The sequence below is a fragment of the Natator depressus genome, chromosome 2 (assembly GCF_965152275.1).
Source record: "Natator depressus isolate rNatDep1 chromosome 2, rNatDep2.hap1, whole genome shotgun sequence".
Taxonomy (NCBI): Eukaryota; Metazoa; Chordata; order Testudines; family Cheloniidae; genus Natator; species Natator depressus.
In genome coordinates this window covers 229,334,356-229,360,017 of record NC_134235.1, presented here as the reverse complement: position 1 = coordinate 229,360,017, position 25,662 = coordinate 229,334,356, and the positions used below count along the sequence as shown (strand labels likewise).

The 25,662-nt window shown below is 43.1% G+C and overlaps 1 protein-coding gene across 6 annotated transcripts in view; it reads left to right on the top strand.

The window, feature by feature from the left end:
• Positions 1 to 25,662, top strand: part of ARHGAP21 (Rho GTPase activating protein 21) — a 193,906-nt gene extending 168,244 nt beyond the window's left edge. For 3 of the 6 annotated variants that reach the window (XM_074946082.1, XM_074946083.1, XM_074946081.1), the window contains 14 exons: positions 574 to 699; positions 1,517 to 1,801; positions 3,175 to 3,239; positions 3,319 to 3,467; positions 12,427 to 12,569; positions 12,689 to 12,844; positions 12,951 to 13,029; positions 13,807 to 13,880; positions 13,966 to 14,055; positions 16,757 to 16,882; positions 17,076 to 17,117; positions 17,449 to 17,554; positions 19,503 to 19,534; positions 23,137 to 25,662. In XM_074946082.1, the coding sequence (XP_074802183.1) occupies positions 574 to 699; positions 1,517 to 1,801; positions 3,175 to 3,239; positions 3,319 to 3,467; positions 12,427 to 12,569; positions 12,689 to 12,844; positions 12,951 to 13,029; positions 13,807 to 13,880; positions 13,966 to 14,055; positions 16,757 to 16,882; positions 17,076 to 17,117; positions 17,449 to 17,554; positions 19,503 to 19,534; positions 23,137 to 24,855 (3,192 nt within the window). In that variant the 3' untranslated portion in view covers positions 24,856 to 25,662. Of the gene's footprint in view, positions 1 to 573; positions 700 to 1,516; positions 1,802 to 3,174; positions 3,240 to 3,318; positions 3,468 to 12,426; positions 12,570 to 12,688; positions 12,845 to 12,950; positions 13,030 to 13,806; positions 13,881 to 13,965; positions 14,056 to 16,756; positions 16,883 to 17,075; positions 17,118 to 17,448; positions 17,555 to 18,356; positions 18,571 to 18,624; positions 18,649 to 19,502; positions 19,535 to 23,136 lie in introns of those variants that run through there. The other 3 variants (XM_074946087.1, XM_074946086.1, XM_074946084.1) reach the window with 3 other exon arrangements.

The window sequence follows — 25,662 nt, the reverse complement described above, 5'->3', positions numbered from 1 at the left end:
ACAATATTATAAGAGTTATGTTTGCTAATATGAGTTTTTGTGCTGGATCACATGTGAAATTCATGGCAATTTGTTTACCTATCAGATCATTCTAAAATGACTTTTTGATGCCAGATATATTTTTTCCTAAAAGGCACCATATTCTGATAAGTTAGTAAATGTGAACTGCTCCTCTTCAGTTTCTTTTTTTTTAAAGGTACTTTAAAATGCATTAGACTTGTTTTATAGCTGAACAAAAGGCTTTTTTTTTCATTTTCTGCTGCATCTCACATCTGAGCAATAATATATGATGCACGCAAAGACAAAAATATCAAAAAATAAATAAAGGTGGAATGTCTCAAGAATTACATAGGCTTGAATAGTGTGTGAATTCACAGTTGATCATTTTGTACTAATGGAATAGTAGAAACCTGCATAGCCTGATAAGTATTTCCTTGCACCATACACTGAGGAAACCGTCACACAGAGATGGGGGAGGGCGGAGAAAAGAAGGGGAAATTACCTAAATATAGACTTCTACTGAAAAATCTATTTAGAGGACCTCTTGATATTCTGACTCTTATTTTTCTTTAGGTCCTAGACAGCCAAAAATCTTCAGAAGACTCTGGATCCAGAAAAGATTCCTCTTCAGAGGTCTTTGGCGATGCCTCCAAGGAAGGATGGCTCTATTTTCGACAGCTTGTTTCAGACAAGGGAAAGGTATTGTGCTTTCTAACATATATAAAAGATAAATATAAAAAAATACAACTGCCACAACTGAGGATAAGAAAAGTCAAGCTGTAGGCAAGAGATGTTCCTTGTATGCAGTAAAACATTATGTAATGGGCACTAGCAAAAGTGACATTAAACATTTAGCTTTAATCGAGCAACTTCTACATGTTCTTTCATAGATTATCTTCATAGCTGCCTTCATTTCTGTTGGTTTAAATTCAGAGCAATAGTGAGTAATTTCACATCTCAGACCTAGTTATTTAGTGCAAATAATCAATTGCTAGAAAGCTGGGAGTGCAGATTTTTCTTATGCTAACGGGGACAGATTTGTGTATTTACATCATTTTGAAGTCGAACAAACCTCATGGACCTGCTGGAAATTCATAGGCCAAGATTTTCAAAGATGAAAGAGCCTGATGTTCAGAGGGGAAGGGAGGTGGCTCAGCACTTCTTACAATCAAGCCTTTCGAAGGTGACATAAATGGGGCACCCAGTCACTTGAAAATCTTGATTATAATGCCTGCTAATTCTGTAACCATCCCTTAAAACTTCTGATCCTTTTGCTACTGTCACATTTGCACACACACACATTATTATATGTTCAGGTAGGAGGGACAATTGAGAAATTTGCCCTTTCCCTTGGTGCAAAGCAGTCAGTGACTAGTACATTTATTATACAAAAGTTGAGTGTTCTGTGCCACCCTGTGTTCAATCTTTGTGTTCTAAAAGTTTTATATGTGGCTTATAACTAGGTAACAATAACGGGTTATACGCACAAACAAACAAACTGGTTCATATTTTCCAGCGAGTTGGTGGCAGCATTCGGCCATGGAAACAAATGTATGTTGTTCTTCGAGGTCATTCACTTTATTTATACAAGGATAAAAAAGAGCAGACAACTCCATCTGAAGAGGAACAACCTATCAGTATCAATGCGTGTTTGATAGATATCTCATACAGTGAAACCAAGAGGAAAAATGTATTTCGGCTTACCACATCAGACTGCGAGTATCTGTTTCAGGCTGAAGACCGAGATGACATGTTAGCATGGATTAAGGCTATACAAGACAATAGCAACCTCAATGATAAGGTAGCTATATAATATCTGATGTATTTTCTTTTAATCATTAGACTTCTTTATATATAATAGGACAAATATATTTTTCTGTTTCTGGTTGACACTAAATTGAAATATGCATTAGGGAGTAAATGAAAAACTGCAGTGAAATTAGATACCCATATAACTACATCTATTTACATAGAAGAATAAATTCTTAATCTGTCTTTTGAAGTTTAAATATCCCAAAGAGTAATTGAGCTCGTAAAAAGCTGGCATTTTAAAATCTGATGTTTAGTTAATCTATACTTAACTTTAGAAGTCGTAAAATAAGTTTTGCCCATTAAAAAGTTGTTGTTTAAAAATCATTGTTAATTTAACTACAGTACTGGTTAAAATCCAGTTTAATCAGATGGAAGCAGTAATTTCTGGCCTATTCTGTCCCAGCAGACTCCTGTTGGGAAGTAGCAGTATAGGAGCAAGTATCGGGGGGGTAGCCTGTTAGTCTGTATCCACAAAAACAAAAAGGAGTCCAGTGGCACCTTAAAGACTAACAGAAAGGAACAGTTTTCACTTAGAAACTTTGCACCATTAAATAGTTACATAGTGAAACATTGACAGGTATTTCAAAACACTGTTTTGTAACTTTCATATTCATTTAAATAAATTACAATAAACATATTAGAAGACAGAGCATGTTGTATGCATATGCACACATGCATATTCTATATAAATGTTGATATCTGTTTCTATACATATTGAATTTGTAAAACATTTTTTGTATGTATTTTTGATAGGTTTACATTTTTGTTCTGGGAAGAAAAATGCTTCCATGATGCTTTTTAATTACAGCTGTTTGTAATTCCATTCTATTCCGTTTTAGAATAGTTAGCCTAGGGAAGGTGGATTATAAGCAGAATTTTGGTGAGGTGGTTAAAAGCATTTGTTAAGTAGCCAGCCATATGATAAATTGTAGAAGTTTCAGTGCCACATATGTGGGTATGGCGGTATTGTATGTGTATAGATTGAGATTTTCAGAACAGTGTCCAGAATATAGTCAAACATCTTCTATTAAAATGGAAATTTTTTGAAAATCTGTGGCTAAATCCTGTGCACTTCTTTGAAAACACCTATCACAGCAGTTACTTATAACTGATCACCGCAGCTTTTCTTTAATCTTTCAAACAATGTCTTTATTTTTTCTTTTGAAATATATTTGAATATATTGTCTATTCCTAAGAATATCCATTACATTTTAGCTGTACTGGAATTGAACTCGACAACTACCCAGCATATGTTATCTGATTATGGGAATAGTTGTGTGTATTCTAAAGGTGGTTAGATAAGCTTTTGCAATGGTATTATCAAAATTAGGATTATAAAGTAGATCTCGATTGATTTTACAGGATACTGGTGTCACTAGTAGGGACCTAATTAGCCGGAGGATTAAAGAATATAGCACAATGATGAGGTAAGCAGTCTATATGCAGCTGGCAGGTTTTTTTTGCCTGGTTCCTAGCTTCTCTATACCAAGTAATGCCTTATTTCAGTTCTTCCAGCAGCAAAACAGAGCCTTCCCCCAAAACACCTCGCCAGAGTCTCAGTATCAGGCAAACATTTCTTGGCACTAAAACAGAACAAAGGACCCAAAGTCCTCACTCTCCCAAGGAGGAGTCAGAAAGGAAGCTGCTCACTAAAGGTGTGTATACTACATACATTATTGTTGGCTAAACCTATAAAAAATTAACATTGTAGAAGGCCAAATGTTCAGGACATAACAGTTGCTTTAGCCCATTTCTTCGGATACGTGAACATACAGATGCAAACAAGCATTAACTAGTTTTTTGAGCTGTATTTAGAATCACTGACCGTCTATGGGCTTGTCTTCACTACCATGTTACATCAGCGCAGCTGCGCCGATGTAGCACATCTGGTCAAGACATGTTCTGTTGATGGGAGAGCATCTCCTGCCAACATAGTGCAGTGTAGACACTGCTTTAAGTCGATGTAACTTATGTCACTCGGGGGTGGTTTTTTCAGGCCCTTGAAGATCTGTATTGAAGTCTTCTTTGAGGTAAGTCTTGGCTCTTTTCCTGCAACTGTCTGTAGTGACAGCAGCAATAGACTACACCAGTGTTGTGCTTCTCACAGCTATGCTCTACCAAGCTTGTGCCTTGCTTCAGAAGATTCTTATCTAGCACTAGTCTTTCCCTCCCCTGGTTGACCTGCAAATGACTAGGTAGAACCATTTTTAAACTATTGTTAAGAAAACGAAATTTTTCTGTAAAACCTTTTATAATGTTAGAGGATTTTCTTGCCCCATGGATTTAAAGTACCGAAAGGAAAACACATTATTTTAGGTGGGAAAAGGTATTATTTTTCCCAGAGCAAGAAATTAAACTCTGCCGAGCTCTTTCTGAAGTGCCAACATATTAAATTTCACAGATGAGTGAGCTGCAACTGTAAGCATATATCAATAATTGATCTCCAACTGGTAAAGTCTCAGGCCAACGTTTTTAAAGGGAGTTGTTGGTGCACAGCACTGCTGAAAGTCAGACCGCTGATTTAAGTGACTGAGCACTCAGGTTTGAACATGTGCGCCTGAACTCCGAGAAGGAATTCCGTTTTGTTCCCCAAACAAGTTTTCCTTTATACAGGCTATCGTTATCAGACAGTATTATATACTAAAACTGCAGTAGCATTTTTCTGGAGAGATAGTGATGAGTATTCTTCAGGATCTTAAACAGCATTATTTCTCCAGAAACCTCTGAATAAGAGGACAGGATTACATCAGGAGAATTATAGTGCTAGTACAGCCTCAATTACTGTATCATTGAGGGGAACCAAACATTGTGCATATGATTGAGTTTTAGCAATTGATACTGCATCTGTCTAAGGGTAAAATTTTTCAGAAGCATCCAAGTCCCATTTTCAAAAGTGACTTAAGCGCTTAGAAGCCTGAGTTCCATTGATTTTCAGTGAGACTTGGGCTCCTAAGTCATTTCTGAAAATGAGACTTGGACGCTTTTGAAAACCTTTCTATTAGCATAATTAAGTCACATAGTGCAAGCCACACCTCTTCAGCTGTTTCTAGCCCTAAGACTAGAAAAGTGGTGGTTCTTCGAGTGCTTGCTCATGATGATTCCATTCTAGGTGTGCGTATTCCCACATGCACAGTCATTGGAGATTTTTGCCTTAGTGGTATCCATAGGGTCGGCTGTGATGCCCCCTTGAGTTCCACATTCATGCGTCGGTATATCAGGCGCTGCCAGCCCTACGTGCTCTCAGTTCCTTCTTACCGCCTGTGGTGGTTAGCCAGAGCGCCTTTTCCTTACACAGCAAGGGCTAGCGGTTTCGTCTCTCCTGACTTTGAGCGTTAGGGCCTTGTAAATAGTTTGTTTATAGTAGTTAGTGTTAAGCACTTGTCAAGTGTAGTTAGAAGTTAGAGTCCCAATGGGGACTTCGCCCCAGGCAGAGAATGCCACTGTCTCACAGTGCTGCTCGAACTGCAACGGGCCTATCCCTGTTAGTGACCCCCTCACTGCAGTTGCCTCAAGGCCTTGGGGGAATCACATGTGAAAGACAAGTGTCGTGTAAAAACTTTCAACCCAGAAAGAGTGCAACATCCGTTTGAGGGCCCTCCTCATGGAGGCTGCTCTCCACCTGGCTTCCGAGCCGTCCCGGCTGGACTCTACTCCTAGTACCTTGGTCTCAGTGCGTAGCATACCCCCAGCACCGGGCTCTGCCCGGCACCATTCTCCTTCACCAGTCCCCAGAAAGCAGACCAAGAAACATAGTTCCCTGGCACCAGGCAAGAAAGGCTATGGGGTATCGGGCAAAGGACCCAGTTCGGGCCACCTATCCACACCGGAGCCACATGGACATGCCTCCCTAGTCGGTGCCCTTAGTCCCCCAAAGGATCTACCCCTGAATCCCAGAAGCGGTAGGGGAACCAGTCTTGTGGCAGGATTGATGCCTTCCCAAGCTCTCCTGGCACCTAGAGAACAGAGGCCTTTAGAAGAGCTGCTGGTACCATGTCTGCCCCCTACGAGGGCAAGCCAGCTGCCAAGACCCCCCAGAGGCAGTTGAACGCTGCTGATGTCCTGAGCCAAGGCAGCGCGCTCCGACTTCGTGCCACAGACTTTGCAGCTCAGATCTTCGTGCCACAGACTTTGCAGCTCAGATCTTCAGGGGCTTGCACTAGATCACAGGCACTGTGTTCGTGGTCTCTGCCCTCTCAATGCGGGTCACCTAGGGAGAGGTGCCAGCCTCCATGTTACCGGCACCATTCACCCTCCCGCCGGTTGTCGTCTTGGTACGGGTCCCCATCACCTGCTCTATGGGAACAATCTCCGTCCTGGTACCGGTCCCCGGGGCTCCAGCACCGGTCTCCAGCAACGATGGTCAGCTGACAAATGCAGGCATCAACGGCTCCACCGAGGTCACTAGAAAGGGCTTCCTCCGGCATGGAAGGGTAGATTAGCTCCTCACCGAGGCATCACCGGTGCAATTGGGCACCGGAGGCTGAGTTGACTTCTACACCGCCACCTTGGCAGCACGGCCAGTGGCCCTATTGGAGTGCATGGGGCATGCCTCGTGATGGCAATACACCCTTCACACCACTCATCGGACTCCACCTCAGAGCAATGTTGACGGCACCAGCAGCACCAGGCTCAGAGGTCGGGTTAGAGTAGCCAGTGTCCACCCCAAAACGCGCTTCCCCCATGGGGGATGATGCCCCCCGGTGTTTCAGTCGTTGTCCTCATCCACAGATGAGGCAGTCGCAGGATCCTCGAGGGCCAGCCCGCTGGACAATTTTAAAGAAGACCTGCACTTATGGCCCTGCTTCGATGGGTGGCCGAGAACTTGGGCCTAGAGGTGGAGGAGATGGACAAGCAGGTGGACACCTTGTTCAACGTCCTCAGTCTCTATCACTGTCACACTACCAGTGCATGACAGGGTCCTCAAAATTGCCAAGGCCCTCTGGCAAACCCTGTCGTTCATCCCTCCCACCTCCAAAACAGCGGAAAAAAAGTGCTTTGTCCTGGCCAAAGGGTTTGAGTATCTTTTTATACCCATCCACCTCCAGGCTCACTGATCGTTTCTGTGGCCAACGATAGGACAAGCAGGGGCACACCAGGTCAACCCCAAGAATAGAGGCCAAAAGACTGGACCTTTTCGGGAGGGAAATTTATTCGACAGCCAGCATGCAATTCCAGGTGGTGAACCACAAGGCTCTCTTGGGCAGTTACAATTTTAATTTATGGGACTTCCTCTGAAAGTTCAGAGTCCCTCCCCCAAGATTAGGCCCCAGAATTTGGCACTCTGATGGAGGAGGGTACGGTGGCAGCAAGGGGTCTCTTCAAATGGCCTGTGACACCAGATAGCGGTGCAGGCCCTAGCCAGCTTCAGATGCCATCGACACCTGAAGCTCTTGGAGCAGCTCAAGAGATCCTGATGCTCCCGCGGTACCTTGGTCTCAGGGAAAACCCGTGTTGGGACCTGTGCATATGTCTCCACCTCAGCGGTACCAATCCCCATCGAGAGGGATGTCCTGCCAGCATTCGCCTGCCCGAAGCAGTCCTGCCTCAGGACTGGAGAGGCAGGCTTAGCGGTCAGCTCTTACACCCCAACCTCAGGTCCCTCCACCTCTTGGCATGGATGCTGTGTGGCTGAACTCGGAGGAGTGGACCTGTTCGGAAGGAGTCCAACAGGTCCTCCTGGAAAGTAGAAAGCCCTCAACTACACTGACTTACCTGGCTGAGGTTTTCCCCCTGGGTGTCCGAATGGGGCATCTCTCCCTTGTTTTCCTCCATACAGGCTTTTCCTGGACTACCTGCTCTGTTTGAGGAACCAGGGCCTGGTGCACACTTCCATTAGAGTGCCTCTTGCGGCCATCTCCACTTTTCACCCGCCGATCCAAGGACAGATTGTGTTCTCCCATGACATGACGGTCAGATTCTTGAAAGGGTTGGAGAGACTCTTCCCACAGGTATGGGCTCCCGTCCTGCAGTGGGATCTTAGCTCGGTCATCTGTAGGCTCACTGGCCTTCCCTTTGAACCACTGGGTTCCTGCTGCCTTTCCCATCTGTCATGGAAGTTCTCATTCGTGGTGGTGATGTCGGCGAGACGGGTCTTGGAAATTAAAGCCTTGACCTCAGAACCGCCGTACATGGTCTTCTACGAAGATAAGATTCAGTTGCGTCCCCACCCGGCCTTCCTGCCAAAGGTGGTCTCCACCTTCCATATGAACCAGGACATCTTCCTCCCGGTGTTCTGTCCCAAACTGGACAACACCAGTGAAGACAGGCGTCTTCACGCCCTGGACATCGGGAGGGCCTTGGCTTTTTACTTAGAGCGTTCGAAGCCTTTCCGTAAATTGACTCAACTCTTCATCACTACAGCGGATGGGATGAAGGGTCATCTGGTGTCCTCACAGAGGATTTCCAATTGGATCACCTCATGCATAAGAACCTGTTACGACCTGGCGGAGGTTCAGCCACTGCCAGTTGTCAGAGCCTACTCGATGACAGCTCAGGCATTTTCGGCAGCCTTCCTGGTCACATCCCTATCCAGGACATCTGTAGAGCCACAATGTGGTCCTTTGTCCAGACGTTTACCGCTCATTATGCCATCATTTAGCAGGCCATGGATGACACTGGGTTCGGCAAAGCTGTGTTGCAATCTACGTGACCGTGAACTTCTACCCTCCAGGGGTACTGCTTGGGCGTCACCTAATATGGAATGGATGTGAGCAAGCACTCGAAGAAAAGACAGTTACTTTTTCCATAACTGGTGTTCTTCGAGATGTGTTGCTCATGTCCATTCCATGACCCGCCCCCTTTCCCCACTGTCAGAGTTTCCGGTAAGAAGGAACTGAGTGTGTGGGGAGCCAGCTGTGCCACTTATACCGCTCCATGCGGGCGCCACTCCAGGGGGTGCCAGAGCCAGTCCCCTGTGGATACTGTTGAGGGAAAAACTTCTGGCACCAGTGCTTGTGGCGAGCGCACACATCTAATATGGAATGGACATGAGCAACACACCTTTTCCATAAGTGGTGGTGGTGGAGAGAACTGTCTTTTTCTCATAGTCTCCCCAGCCTCCATCCTCCCCTCCTCAGATCCGGGAGACTGGTACAGCACCCTCGATTTGAAGGACGCTTATTTCCATATTTCAGTCACAGACGCTTCCTCTGTTTCATGGTGGGCAGACGCCATTTCCAGTTTACGGCGCTGCCCTTTGGCCTCTCATCTGGCCAGAGGGTGATAACAAAAATGTATGGCACCAGTGGCTGCTTACTTGTGACGCTGACGGGTCCAGTCTTCCCATATCTCGATTTGCTCATCAAGGGCAGATCTCTGGAACAAGTGCAGAGGAGTCTCGTTCTGGTGCGCTCCGCATGCCACAACCTGAGTCTGTTGTTAAACGACAAAAAATCTACCTTAAGGCCTGTGCAACGGAGTTCACTGGAATGATTTTCAACTCCATGCGGGCCAGAGCCTTCCTTCCTGGGGTGCATTTTCAGGCTATGTCAGACCTGATCTCCCATGTGAAAAACCACCTGCTCACCACGGCTCGCACCTGCCTGTGGTGGTTGGACCACATGGCCGCATGTACATATGTGGTCAGCACGCCTGGCTCCATCTCTGGCCTCTGCAAACATGTCTGGCATCCGTCTACATTCCCAACAGACACGACCTAGACCAGGTATTCGGGGTGCCGGATCGTATCTGGTCGTTGCTGAATTGGTGGTTGGACCCTCAGGTCGGTGTTGGAGGGAGTTCCCTTCGTGGCCCCATCCCTGTTGCTGATTCTGGTCTCCGATGCTTCGGACCTGGACTGGGGAGCCCACCTGGGCGAGCTCAGTATGCAGCGCCGCTGGTTGCAGGACGATCTGACCCTCCACATCAAGGTCAGGGAAGCCAGAGCAGTTGCCAGGCTTTCTTGCCCCCCCGAAGGACAAGGTGGTGCAGGACCTTTCGGACAGTGTATTACATCAACAGGCAGGGCGGAGCCAGGTCTTTGGCCCTTTGCCAAGAAGCTCTCTGCCTGTGGGACTTGTATGCTGCATGCCATTGATCTGGTAGCCGCGCATCTGCCCGGGACCAGGAACGTATTAGCAGATCACCTCAGCAGGACCTTCTCGTCTCATCATGAGTGGTCGTTCCATCCAGAGGTAGTCAGCACAATCTTCCAGAGGTGGGGGACTCCTCAGGTGGACCTCTTCACGTCCAGGCAGAACAGGAAGTGCCATGTGTTCTGTTCGATCCAAGGGATGGACAGGAGCTCCCTGTCAGACGCATTTCTCATCTCGTGGTACGTGGGCTCTGATGCACACCTTCCCGGCAGTGCTGTTGATTTACAGAGTCCTCCTGAAGATCAAACAGAACAGGGCGAAGGTTATCCTAATAGCCCCCGTGTTGCCTCGCCAGCACTGGTGTGGCATGCTGCTGGACCTTTCGATAGCTACCCCTCTGGCTGGATCTGCTGTCCCAGAACCACTGCAGCCTTCTGCATCCAAACCTGGTGGCGCTACACTTGACAGCATGGCTACTGCATGGCTAAATGCGGATGAACAGGAATGCTCAGCCTAGGTTCAGCAGGTCTTGTGGGGTAGTAGGAAACCCTCCACCAGAGTGACTTACCTGGCCAAGTGAAAAAGGCTCACGTGCTGGACCTCGGAGCAGCGTATCTGGGCCAAGCAGGCCTTGCTGCAGGAGATTCTGGATTATCTTCTGCACCTCAAACTCCAAGGTTTGTCCCTGTTATCGATCAGGATCCACCTGGCCACTATTTCGGCTTTCCACCCTTTGTTCCAAGGCAGGTCAGTCATTGTTCATGACATGATGGCCCGGTTTTTGAAAGGTCTGGAGCATCTCTACCCACACATCTGGGATCCTGCCCCTCCCTGGGACCTGAATCTCGTGTTATTGAGGCTTCTGGGGCCTCCCTTCAAGCCTCTGGCTTCTTGCTCTCCCCTGGAAGGTTTCGTTCTTAGTTACAATAACGTCGTCCCACAGCATGTCTGAGATCAGGGTGTTTATTTCAGAACCGCCCTATAAGATATTCTACAAGGATAAGGTCCAGCTGCGACCGCACCCGGCGTTTCTGCCGAAGGTAGTTTCCCAGTTTCAAACTGGCCGGGACATATACTTACTGTCTTCTTTCCAAAGCCTCATGCGTCAGAGGAGGAATGCAGGCTGCATGCCCTGGACGTCAGGAGGGCGCTGGCCTTCTACATAGATAGGACAAAGCTGTTCTGTAAGTCAGTGCAGTTGTTCATTGCTGTGGCAGATAAAATAAAGGGTTGCCCAGTGTCTCTGTTCAGAGGATTTTGTTCTGTATTACTGCCTGCATCTTCTAATGCAATGAGCTGGCAAACATGCCTCCGCCGGCAATTGTGACAGCACACTTGACTAGGGCACAGGTTCCAATCCAAGAGATCTATAGGGCCACTACCTGGTTGTCTGTCCACACATTCGCATCTCAGTAGGCAGTTACCCAGCAAGCTCGAGACGACGGTGGCGTTGTTAGAGCAGTGCTGCAAGCTGCACGACAGTGAACTCCGACCTCACCTCCATGGACACTGCTTGTGAATCACCTAGAATGGAATCAACATGAGCAAGCACTTAAAGAAGAAAACTGTTACCTTCCTTTTCGTAACTATTGTTCTTCAAGAGGTGTTGCTCATGTCCATTCCATTACCCAACCTCCTGCCCATCTATCAGAGTTGCTGGCAAGAAGGAACTGAGACGGCATAGGGCCAGTGGCGCCTGATATACCGACGCATCAGCACGGCACTCAAGGGGGCGCCACAGCCAACCCTACGGATACCGCTAAGGCAAAAATCTCTGGTGACCGTGCATGTGGGCTCGAGCACACCTAGAATGGAAGGGACGTGAGCAACACATCTCGAAGAACAACAGTTACGAAAAGGTAGGTAATTGTTTGTTAGGTTTTTTTTTTCAAGTCATGTGAAGAGACAGAAGTGTGTGGTTTTTATATAGCCTAATGGAGGCTGGCAAATTCCAGTCACACCCTTTCAGTGGAGGCCAGATGCCTGGTTTTGTCTGAGAAACTCTGCATATTTACTAGTGTGTCTGCAGGGAGTTTGGACAACGAAAGTGGTGAAAATGCAGCAAATCATGAAAGACTAAGTGGTTGGCCTTTTTGGTTTGACAGGTGGTGGGAAAATAAAAATTGACGATAGTGAGTGCCCTTTTAATGAAGACAGAGATTGTTTCTAACAAAGCCTTTGGACATGTCAGAGAATCAAATGAGATCTTACTCATTGCTCTATTTTGAGGTGCCCTAGAATACAGGGTGGTGAATCCTATTGAGCGGTATACTACTCCCTTCTGCTGCCTTTTTCCTGAAATGGTGCATTCTGCAAAGAGTAGTAGCTTCAGAATCTAAAATCATTATTCACAGTGGTAATGTGCAAGCTGAATGGGAAGCTGCTTTCAGTAATGGAAACCAGTGGGACTGCTAGAGGGAAAAGGGTGAGAGAGAGAGTAGGAAATACAACAGTTGTTAAATATCCACGCTTTCAAAGACACAATAATTTTGTGCTTGTGATTTTTGTTGCCTTTAATCAGAATTGGTTTTGATTGTATGACTTTAACATTTCCATTTTCTCCCCACTTGCTTTAAAAAAGATGAGACAAGCCCACCAAAAGACAAAGGAACATGGAGAAAAGGCATTCCAAACATCATGAGAAAGACATTTGAGAAGAAGCCATCTGCTTTAGGAACCTTTGGCGTTAAGCTTGATGACTGTCCCCCAGCTCACACCAATAAAGTATGAAAGTACAATTTTTCTTTTCGCTTCAGTTTGAAAATACGTGTATGTTCTTACTTGTGTACGAGACATTTTGAAACAAAACCAACAATCTTCTCCTGCCCCTCCCTCCCCCCCAGTATATTCCACTGATAGTCGACATATGCTGCAAACTGGTTGAAGAACGAGGCCTTGAATACACAGGTATATACAGAGTCCCTGGAAACAATGCTGCTATCTCAAGTATGCAAGAGGAACTCAATAAAGGAATGACTGACATCGATGTTCATGATGATGTAAGTTGGTGTTTGCTATATTTCCATTTACAATAATCTCTTCTAGAAAGTTTGTTATGATTATAGCAATACAGAGTCTTTGTCTGTCTCTCTTTTGAATACATAGAAATGGCGAGACTTGAATGTGATAAGCAGTTTACTGAAATCCTTCTTCAGAAAGCTCCCAGAACCACTTTTTACTAATGGTGAGTTGTCTTCCCTTTTGAGCTTGTTTTAGGAATTTTTTCGTCAAATATTAATCCTCATTTGGGCCTTCATTAGGTTGTTTTCACTTAATATTTTCTCTCAATCATTTGAAGTAATAAACTTCCACATTTCTTTATTAAAAAGGCTAATGATTATGATTAAAATGGCTTACATGTGTGAGCTGACAGTAAATTTTTCTCTAACTGGCCAGGAATCACTGTAAATGGTTCCAAAACAGGAACATACTTTGTTCATGTCTACATTGCATTGTATGTAGTAGGTTAGTATATAGTTAGTATCCTATAATTTAGACCTCTTCCAAACTAACCTAACCCATTTTCTTTCTCCTCGCCTCCCTGATTTCCTCATGCTTCTGAAGTAGTTTGAAATAATGTAACCGTGCATGTCTGGATGTGTGTGTAACCACTATTCAACTTGGTAGCACAGCTGTGGGCATGGAATTTGTTGACTTTAACTGCAGTTGGAGCATATTTTTATTCTTTATAGGTTTAAACTTTATAGGTTGAATATAAATAGTGGGGGTTTTAAAAAATTCTGTTTAAATTAGTAGTAGGTTAATTTTTATAACCACAATCCAGTGAGATTCCCAATCAAATTATTAGAATTTATCAATTTAATTTGACACAAATTCTTTGAGCTATTTTTCAGTTATAGCTGCTTGACATATTATGTAAAAGTTGAAACAGGTTCACTTATGTTCTCTATAAAACTTCTCTCTCACATGCAGTAAAACAGATTTTTTTTTCTTTTGTCAGACAAATATGCAGATTTCATAGATGCCAATAGAAAAGAAGATCCTATTGAGCGGCTGAAAACACTTAAGAGGCTGGTATGCTAACGATGAATACATTTTAAATGCAGTACAATTTAGCACTAAAATACTTTAAATGCCATACTAATATTTTGTGTTTCAGATTCATGATTTACCTGAACATCACTATGAAACACTCAAGTTTCTTTCTGCACATCTGAAGACAGTAGCAGAGAATTCAGAAAAGAACAAGGTATCAAACCAAATATACAAGACTTTTTGCTCCATTTTACTTATTTAAACAAATTTCGTTGTGTAGGATTATTTCAGGTGATAAACCCATCTGTGTCTACCCAGCATTTTATTGGTTAAGGTCGGTAAAGTCAACATAAGGCCTTTTGTTGTGTTGAGGAGCATTTGGATGAGACTTGTCTGTCTACAAAGTGTGTAGTGGTGTAACTAAAATTCATTTTTATTTACTTGAAACTGGGTACAAACCACCTGTGTGGGCACAATTAAGTTGGTTTACAATTGGCTTTATATACATGTTGTTTAATTCTGTAACTTCAACATAAGCCAGTTGTAAACTGATTTGTGTGTGCCCCTGCAAGATTTCAACTAGTTGAACTGAACAGTTCGAAACCAATTTCCGTTAAACGGGTACACGTTTTCTGTGTAGACCTGAGAAGTCTGCTCAGTCTGTTTACTGTCTGATAATTAACATTAAAGATCTCACAAAAATAGGGGTCTGCCATTATTTCATTTAAAAAATGTCTCGTTCTCCCACTGCTGTGTAGTATGTTATGCTGTACTTGATTTCAATGTTCTGCAGTTCTCAAGATTGGGCCAATACTTTGTATAGTGCTTTAGGATCCTTCAGAATAAAAGACTCTGGGTAAAACTTAAAAACCGCCTAAGTCCTATAGTCAAATGTCATTTTGGTGTGAAGTGCCTAAGTCTAGTTAACTTTCAGTGAGACTTAGGCTCCCAAGCACCTACGTCACTTGAAAATTGGAGTTAATCTCCTAAATCACTGAAATGATTTTGAAAATTTTACCCTCTGCCTAATTATGTATGATTGTTTGTTTGTTACAAATAATTTTCAGATTTTGTAGGTAAATAAAAGCAAACCTGTAAGAAATGGTGATAGCACAAACTATAATATACATTTTTGTACAATGCCTAGAGCACTGTTCAGGGTGTTGTCTGCTAATAATTAGACCTTATGATAATTAGACTTTATAAAAAAATTTCAGCTAATCAATCCTCAGAGCATAGAGAAGTAGTGTGGTGGTATCCCAGTTTTACAGAGCAGTGATCTGACTTGCCCAAGGCAACACACTGAGTCAAAGCTAGGATTAGGACTCAAGACATCCTGACTTGCAGTCTTCTCATTCTTGTGGACCACGTTACCTCCCATTTATTATGAGTTTATTCCATGTCATGAGCATGAGAAAATAAACTGTAAGCCACAATATATAATAAAGCATAGTAGAAGTGTTGTGCTTCTACTTAGAATCATAGAAGATTAGGGTTGGAAGAGGCCTCAGGAGATCTAGTCCAACACCCCCCCCCCCCCCCCCCCCCGCTCAAAGCAGGACCAACCCCAACTAAATCGTCCCAGCCAGGGCTTTGTCAAGCCGGGTCTTAAAAACCTATAAGGATGGAGATTCCACCACCTCTCTGGGGAACCCATCCCAGTGCTTCACCACGCTCCTAGTGAAATAGTTTTTTCCAAATATCCAACCTAGACCTCCCCCACTGCAACTTGAAACCATTGGTCCTCATTCTGTCATCTGCCACCACTGAGAACAGCCTGGCTCCATCCTCTTTGGAACCCCCCTTCAGTTAGTTGAAGGCTGCTATCAAATCCCCGCCCCCCCCCCCCTCTTCTGCAGACTAAATAAGTCCAGTTCCCTCAGCCTCTCCTCATAAGTCATGTGCCCCAGCCCCCTAACCATTTTCGTTGCCCTCCGCTGGACTCTCTCCCATTTGTCCACATCCTTTCTGTAGTGGGGGGCCCAAAACTGCACACACCAGTGCTGATGGACAAGAACGCGACTTGTGCCTCGGACTTCTTTATCCTTCTTCCCAGAGCCATGTAGTCTGCAGTGACCTGCACACTTGCTTATGGTTTTTGTCATAAAGTGCAGTTTAAAAAGCAGATGATCTGTAGAATCAGTGGTTTGTGTGCTGAGGAGATTATCTGATACATTTGGGTGCTTAGGTATGATAGACCCACATAAGGTCCAAAATGTTTGCTGCCTTCTCCAGGGGTGAATGGCAGTGGAATGGGCACAGGCTAGGGTGTGCAGGACAGTGGAGATTTCCATACCTTTTGAGAGAAGTGTTTGATTAGTAGCTGAAATTCTTCCCTGGTCGAATAAAACAGTTATAGTTTGGAAGTTTCCCAGTACTTAGGGTGTCTAGAAGATGCTTAAATATCTTAATTAGAAGGCACTGTGTGTTTACAGAGTTAGTATTTTTACATAATCTAGTTTTTATGTAAAATCAATAACACAGGTGGAAGATATGAGAGAGTCCTTTTTAATTTAGCTTTTCCCTGGTTATATACAACAGTTTGGGTTCTGAACTGCAGTAAAGGAGTATATGTTCCACTGTACAGAACTCGACCAGGTTTTGTATAGAGGCATCTTCGCCTTTTTATCTGAAATGTACATTTATAAAAGGTTTAATGTAAAAAAGTGATGTATCAGACTTCCGAGGATGATGATGATATGAGCACTACTGAAAATCTTTTGAATGTCATTAATTTAACTGGCTTCAAAAACAACAGCAGTAATAGCTATAGACTGGTTGTTATGCATTGCACAAATTAAGAGTAAGTTAATTAGGAAGCCTCAGTGGCGCTTAATGTATTTTATTGTAATGGGTATTTATTGTATATCCCTATTATAAATCTGTAATGCAGATCTACTTCCATTACTTATTAGATGGAACCAAGAAACCTGGCTATAGTGTTTGGTCCAACCCTCGTGAGGACATCTGAAGACAACATGACGCACATGGTTACTCACATGCCAGACCAGTACAAAATTGTAGAAACACTTATCCAAAAAGTAAGTGAATTCATTTCATTATTTAAAAAAAAAATTTTTTTACATGGACAGATCTGCTTTCACATATTGCACAAGTTTGGCTCTGAGTTTTGTCCCTGGAGTTGTTTTTCTCAAAACTATCCTTTTTAGTGCTGTCCACATTTGATTGTTTCACTTCCTGCGGGGTTTTCACTTTTTTTATTTTAAATTGTAGCATGACTGGTTTTTCACAGAAGATGGTGCCGAGGAGCCTCTTGTAAGTATTGTTCCTTAAATATTTGTGTTCTAATTCATTTTAGTTTAGAACACAGTCCAGATATCCTTAGAATGCATAATATTTCTTGCTGCACCATTGTATGCTTTGCTCTTCAGAAACACCTTTCTAGCTCTCCAGTCTCTGCAGTAATGAAAGAACTAATAAGAAGTTTCGTGTGTTTTTGTTAAAAGCAATAAAGCAATATGGAAAAATTAGAGCTCATGAGGAAACTGTGTCCTCAGGTGAAATAGTGCTGTTTTCTAAATGCTGTTGAATCATAATGAACTAATTGTGAAACGATGATGAAGAGATCTTTGTTTATTAACTGTAGACAACAGTTCAGGAGGAAAACACTGTAGAATCTCAGCCAGTGCCAAACATAGATCATTTACTCACCAACATTGGAAGGACGGGAGTATCTCCTGGAGACGTATCAGGTAACTCTTGCCTGGACAGTGTTAGTCCGTAGGCTAGAATAACCTACTCTATTAATTCACTGTAATTTTCTATATTCTTTTACTAATAAGTTGGTTTTTCTTCTTCTTCTTCTAAACAATCATGAGTATTTTTAAGTGTCTATAGTGGTGTTTGTATGCAGTGGGGTTGTCGCTGTGTTGGTTCCAGGATATTACAAGGGCAAGGTGGGTGAGGTAATATCTTTTATTGGACCAACCTCTGTTGGTGAGAGAGACCAGCTTTTGAGCTTACACAGAGTTGTATGATCTGTTGGTCAGCAAAGCTTTCCAATCTATAAGTGTAATCATTGAAAGACTGAGGGCCAACAAGCATGCATGCACTGTTTTATTTATTCACAATTCTCCATGGAATAATCATCACAGGGTCAAATGGATATGTGCTGCTGTATAAGCGGTTGCTGTGGTGGCAGAAAGTTTTACCTTCTACACGGTTCTAAATAGATCCTCATCCCAAAGTTAGGAATGCAGTTAAAACTTGTTACTTTGCTTGTCAACAGATGACATTTTCATAAGTATACTGCAATATTTTTATATTAAAGCTTATTTCCTTCTGTTTATCAATTGCCATCCTGTCGGTTTGGCTAAGTACTAGCATTGTAGGCATGTTCTCGGTGACTCTCTTTTACCCCCACTGTACTGTTGCACTAACCCAGCATGTTGTTTCCCACAAAAAGGTATCCCTTTGTCTCTAGCATTTCTTTTAGTTTTTCAAGGGTTGTTCAGCACTTACTGAAACAGTCACTCTATACTGACGTTGAAACAGGTGAAGTGGGAGGAGTCTATCACACGGTGATGTCACTAGTGGATTCTGTGATGTCACTGATGGACAGCTGGAACTGTAGGAAGAAGGAGGACTGCTGCCCACATTGTAGCTGCCTTGTCTGCAGAAACCCCCGTTTCTTGTAAATGCAAAAAAAAAAAAAAAAAAAAAAAAAAATTGATCTGTGGTGTAAATTTTCTTTTAAGAGTATTTTAAACAGATCAATGCTACTTTTTAAAAGTCTTTCTGCTGTTTCTTGTTATTTCTGAAGCAGACCCTGAGGAGGAATAGCATGGTATGGTCCACCAGTTTTTCTAGTCATAAAGCATTAGCCTTGTGTCAAAAAAGGGTGTGGCATGGGGCTCAGCTCTTTAATTCTGGGGAAAAAGTCCCACAAAAGTTGGAAAATGTCAAAGAAAACATGTTCTGGTCATTGTGCTAGCCCTTTCCTACCCCCTTTATAACTGTATAACCTCCGTTTTTGCTAGACAATAAAATTATGGTGTTCATTTTTCATTTCATAATAACGCTTGTTATAGAGAAATACAAAACTGGTAGCTGCTGTACTCTAGCTAGGTAAAAGTAAAATTTCACCAATATGTTACTCAGAGGAGAATACAGATGTAAAATTGGGGTTTAAAAAACACAGCACAAAGTTAAAGTGCTACTCCTTATGTCAAATAACTGTTTGACAAAATGAATGCAACCGTGCGAACCTCAATTTGCATCTAGGGCAGCCAACAATATTAAGATGTTCAGTTTTGCATTGTGTATCACATCAGTCACAGGAGAGTACCCAGGACAATCCTGAAAAGGTCTCTCAGCTGCAGTTTAGCAGGGCTGTACACTTAAAACATGGATAAACATTAGCATTTCTGTTTTTTATTTAGAAGAACAGGGCTCCTTTGCCATTCCTGTCATTGAGCTGGTTCTGCCTACAATTCACAGCATCCTTTCATGGCGGTGGCTTTCTGTGGTGCAGCTTGCATCTTTGTGAGCTCTAATTATCCACTCTGTTCTGGTTTTTATTTGCTCTCACATTTTGGTCTGTGCTTGTTCCCCCCCCCCCCCCCATAAGTCCAGCATTGTCTGTAGCAAAAACAAATTTTGCACAGAAGTGACCATATTGTAACTGATTTTTTTCCACAGACTCCGCTACTAGTGACTCAGCAAAATCTAAGGTAAATCTTTTGTGAAATTATAAAGACTAAACTTCTAATCTACTTTAGATCTTCGCATTTTTTTTGCATTGGTTGTTTATACATGGATACATATGGCATTATTTCAGATTTTATTTTAAACACGTGGTGCTATATTCAATATTCCTTCTCCAATTAATTTTGGAGCATGAAAGTGGAAAAAGTCACTCAGTTGTAAAGATTGACTCTCATGAAGGGAAGCTGCAAACTCTGAAGCAATGTTTGTTACAATTAGGGTCTATATACTATAAACTACTATTTATTTATACATCATGTTTAGGTTATATAGTATGTTCCTCTCCATTGCTTGCCTGCTGTTGATACTCAGACTAGTGTAACAACTTTTGCATGTCTGTCTCTATTTCAGTCTGTAAAGTATGTGTAGAATACAAGGGCAGCTTCTGCTGACGGTCATGGATCCTAGCTCCATAAGAAGCCAACTGGTATAGCCAAAGATTTCTCTTCTAAAACCCATTAGAAAGCACTTTTGAGGTAGGGAGGGGATGGTCTTGTGGGTATGATACAGGACTGGGACTCAGGAGCTTCGATCCAATTGCAGGCTGAGCCACCAACTTTTTATAGGTATGTCTACATTGCAGTTAAAACCTGCAGCTCGCCCAGGCTGTGGGGTTGTTTAATTGCAGTGTAGACATCCTGGTTCAGGCTGGAGCCAGCCATTAGGACCCTGTGAGATGGGAGTGTTCCAAACATCTACCCTGCCATTAAACAGCCCCTTAGCCTGAGCTTTGCAAGCCCGAGTCAGCTGGCAGGGACCAGCCATGGATGTCTAACTGCAGTGTAAACATATCCTATATCAGTGGCTCTTACCGAGAGGTCTGGGGCCCCCTGGGGGGCTGTGGGCAGGTTTCAGGGGGTCCTCCAAGCATGGCTGGCATTAGATTTGCTAGGGCCCAGGGCAGAAAGCCAAAGCCCCTCAGCACAGGACTGCAGCCCGGGGCCCCAAGCCCCATCACCCGGGGCTGAAGCCGAAGCCTGAGCAACTTAGCTTCCCGGTGCCCCCTGTGGGACGGGGCTCCAGACAGTTGCCCTGCTTGCTACCCCTTAGTGCTGGCCCTAGCTTTTATATGCATAAAAACAGTTGTGGCACAGCTGGGCTGTGGAGTTTTTATAGCATGTTGCGGGGAAGAGAGACTAGAAATATGGATAGTTAAATGCAAATAAATGGCACCTACAGGTCTTGTTAGGAGCAGACTGCTCAGCCCTGGAAATGCCAACCTGCAAACTTCAGAGTCTTGCTATTTTAAAGCTTCCCTGACTGATGTAAGCAACTGACTTACCTTATTTATGTAGTCATTTTTTGTTGTTGTTGTGGTAATGCCTACAGTGTGCTAGACCATGGTCACACATAGGAGGGGCTTGGCCCTTGCCCCAAAGAACTTATGATCTATAAAGATTGAACAAATAGAGAATATGAGTGGGGGAAAGGATACTTATAAGAAAAGTGACCTGGTAATGATGACAATTATTGAAAATATTTTCTTCTTCTTAAGGTGTCCTAAAAAGGAGGACAAATAATTAGGATCTCCCACCACCTGCCCTTTTTTTTTCCTCTCTGCTTTGTGATGTACAAAGGCAGACTTAAATTTGTGCCTATTTTTTACATTTGCTATTGTGATGTTAGCATTGTACTGCGTCTCCACTCCTGAGTCTTCCAGTCTAGACACAACCAGAGTTTGTAAGAGTGTGAGCTGGGTAGTTCAGAGGGAGAGGAATTGTGAGTCAGACTGGTTTTTGTTATCTACATCAACCAGTTAACATTTGGAACAAAGGAAGACTTTATTAAATAATCAAACACTACCCCTTCAGTTGATTTATTAATAGTAAAAATTCTCAGAAACCTCCACCAGTGGCCCTTCGGCAAAACCAAAGCAGGCTGAACTTGGCATTGTTTTTTCCCTAAGACCTGGTCTACATTTGAAAGTTTTACTGGTATAACTTCGGGTTAGGGATGTGATTTTCTTTTATAAGCCAAAATAGTTATACCAGTAAACGTCATAGTGTGGATACCAGTTTATACCAGTGAGACTGGAATAAAAGTGACTTATATTGGTATAGTTATTCCCCTTCTTGTACAGAAATTGCTATACCAGCATAAAGCACCTTTATACTGATAGAACTGTGGGACAACTGTCTAATGTGGACAAGGCTTAAGATAATTAAGCAGAAAAATCACTGAAAAAACCAAACATGTGCCACCTAAAACTTCAGTCTGCCTTTTACTAAGAAACAAAACCAAAAAGGGTGTAAAAAATTTTAAGGAAAATCTTCTGGGGAGCACCTATAATTGTAGTGATGATGAAAACCAAACAAACAAAACATTGTCCCTAAGTACCTCACCACCCACCTTGCCATAAGCAGCCCATTAATGTTTTGTAGAAGTCACGTTGAAAGTGGGCCCTCGGGATGGACTTGAATGTGGAGAGGATAGTGGCCTTGAGGACAAGTTCAGGGAGGGAGTTCAATGCATAGGGAGTGGTCTTGGAGAAAGCCTAGGGATTCTTGTGGCAGAAGCAGACAGATGAAGGGCTGAGGTCAGTGGGATTGGAGTCGGATGGAAGGGCGACACAAAAAGATATAGAGGCAGAGCTATACAGGACCTTGAAAGCAAGCACAAGTGGCTTGAATTTGATGCAGAGGAGGAGGGGGAACCAGTGAAGGGATTCCTAGAAGGGGTACCATGGACAGATGAACAGGCAAGGAAAACTATCTTAACTATCCCGTGGAGGGGAGTAACTGGTGAAGGAGGCCCGAGAAGAGGTCACACGAATCTAAACAGGAGATGAGGGCATAAGCAAGAGCTTTAGCTAGAGAGAAGGAAAGAAAAGCTGGATCTCTTGAGTGCCTTGAAAGCAGCAGCAGAATTTGAGCCGGGCTTAGGTGATACAGAGCAAGGGGAAAGGAAGAGTCAAATGACCATCTCGCAGCTGAATAACGGGGAGATTTGTGGTGGTGTCATAAGTGACTGAGAACGTGGAGAGCAGAGAATGCTTCATGGCCAAAACTGATCTTCCCTACGTTAAGCTTAAATTGATGATGATACATCCAGGAGGCAATGTCAGAAAGATGGGCCTAGATCTGGGATTGGATGGATGGAAGCAAGTCAGGAGTGGAAAGGTATATGTAAGTCTTCAGGCTGGAGATGGTAGCTGAAGTTGTATGAGATCACTCAAAGAAAAGGTGTAAAGTGGGAAGAGGGAGGGACTGAAGTTCGAGCCGCGCAGAATGTTCTCTGTCAAACAGATCACACTAGATTCTGATGTTGAAGAGGGTCTTTTTAGGCTCCCTGGAGTCTCCTTAACTACTTAATATAGCACCCAGTTAATAATTGCAGTTGGACTGTGGCAGACAGAGGGACTCTGCTGCAAAGTAGGGAAAGGGACGATGTAAGGTGCCCAGTGTGGCAGTGCAGGCCAGACACGCAGTGCAGAGCAGTATTCCCTGAAGAAACAGGAGTGAGCACTATGGCTTTGGAGACCAGAATACCCACATAAAATCTCAAACCAATGGCATGCTGGTACATGTTTTAACTGCTAACTGTGTTCCTTTATTTTTGTTCAAAACAGGGTTCTTGGGGATCTGGAAAGGATCAGTATAGCAGGGAACTGCTTGTGTCCTCCATCTTTGCAGCAGCTAGTCGCAAGCGGAAAAAAACAAAAGAAAAACCACAACCAAGCAGCTCAGAAGATGAGTTGGATAATGTATTTTTTAAGAAGGAGCTTGCTGAACAATCTCATGGTGATGTCACAAAAGAGGAATGTGAGAGAGAGATGGCAGAAAGAAAACAAAGGATGTTGGTTCTGAAAGAAAAAGAGAACAGCACTAAAAAAGACATGATTGTTGCAAAGGATGAAAAGAAATCATTGAGGAAAGAGAGCATCCATTTAGAGGAGCCTTCACCACCTTACCAACAAAAATATACAAAGTCACCGAATCTCAGCCACCGGTTAACGGTACAGAACGATAGTCCTAAAATGCCTATTTCACAAGCCTCATCCCAGGTTGAAGAGACAGTGTCTGACTCTGGCACTATGCTTAGCACTTCTTCCCAGGCTTCCCTGCACAGATTTTCAGGCAAAAAATTAGCCAGCCCTGAAATTAAATGCATTGAATTTTTAGCTGCTGATGTCAGTTCTATCACCTCAGATTACTCAACCACTTCATCTACTGCGTATGTAACTGGCTTAGAGTCTAATATGCTGAGCCCTGAAGTGCAATCGGTGACAGAAAGCAAGGGGGATGAGGCTGATGATGAAAGAAGTGAATTGATCAGTGAAGGGCGTCCTATGGAAACGGACAGTGAAAGTGATTTCCCCGTCTTTGCTACAAGTTCTGCTGCTGAAAGGATATTCAGGGGGAAAATGCAAGAAGTGCCAAAAACAAATCGGAGGAACTCCGAAGAAAGCGAAGTAAGTTGTACTGAGGGAAGTTCAACACCAAAGTTAGACAGCCGCAGACTGTTTAGCTCTCATAAACTTATTGAATGTGATACGCTATCTAGAAGAAAGTCTGCCCGGCACAAAACAGATAGCGAAGGATCAGGGGATGCCAAGAGTGAGAAGGAGTCGCCTGCAATGACCAGAATGTTTGATATAATGAAAAAAGGAAGATCAACAAGCAGTTTAACTACATCAACTAGAAGTGAAACTGAAAAACAAGAACCTACGTGGAGACTTAAAATAACAGACAGATTAAAACTGCGTCTCAAAGCATCTGCAGATGATATGTTTGGTATAGGAAATCAAAAATCTAGCTCTGCAGAGACCTCAAAGAGAAAAAATATCAGGCGAAGGCATACACTTGGAGGGCAGAGGGATTTTGCGGAAATAAGTGTTTTGAACGCATGGAAAGCTCAAGAGCAGGGTCAAAGTAGAGAAAGAGAATCTGAGCTTTCAGCTGTGAATCGGTTGAAGCCAAAATGTCCAGCCCAGGACCTCTCAATTTCAGAGTGGCTTGCACGGGAACGTTTACGCACTAGCACAACTGACCTTAATACGGGTGAAACTGGAGAGCCCAAACTTGAGAACACTAGCTTAACAGATGTATCAAAGGCAGATCTGCCTTTATCTGCAGAGGTGCAGGCAGATGAAGGCAGTTCTTCTAGCAGCTTGACTTCGATCAATAGAACACCCCCTCTGTCAGGACCACTCCAGCCTCCTGACCAGGTAAATGGTGAAACTTATCAGAGCATGAACAAAAGCAGCTTCAGTGCAGCAGTTGATGCCCATCCTCATAAACTCTCTGGGACCCAGGTGGTTAGATCTCGATTTTACCAGTATCTTTGAAATGGGAAAGGTCCACTACAGCTTACTGTTACACTTCCCAATAACTCTGTATATATTTTCCTGTACTGTTGTTTTTATGCAGCCTTCATTTGGGCTGGTTTCATCCATATGCACTGTGGAAAGTCTTTCACGGTGCATTACTACAGCCAGAAGAACATTTTAAAAAAAGTTAAAAGTATATATCTATTTTAAGAAAAAGTATATTTGATGGCTGCATACAAATGTTGAACAAAGCATCTGATGCAACATGCTATGTAGTGTGTATATGGTTTTATGACTGAAAGTTGGTCTGGCATTAGTATGCAGAAAAATTGTTCTTTTGGGTTAGTCACGAACAAGTGCCTCATCATAAATTCATTTGGTTTGTTAGGGTGCCATATTGTTAATTGTTAAATTAGAGAAACATACTACAAACAAACAAACACATTTTATTGTTAACAAATTTCATTACATTTTACAGATTTTAACACAGGTGGATACAGAGCTTCCATTCTTTAGGCATTCCAGTTGGATCTCTGAGTTTTATATTCCAATTTTAATACAGTTTTTGTGTTTTATGTGACTTGAATTTTTAATCTTTCTGTAAAATAAGTAACTTAAATGTACATATTACATGTGTATCTTTTCTTCAGATACCAGATTTGATATAAATGTTGTAACATAGGCGTGTAGATAGTGGATCCTGGATGGAACTGGTTTCTTTTATTGAGAAGAATATAATTCTGCATGAAGACTTAATGAATTCAAACTTGTATCATGCCTGTGTGCATCTACTTAAACACTGGAAATAAAATTGTTTTTGTGACT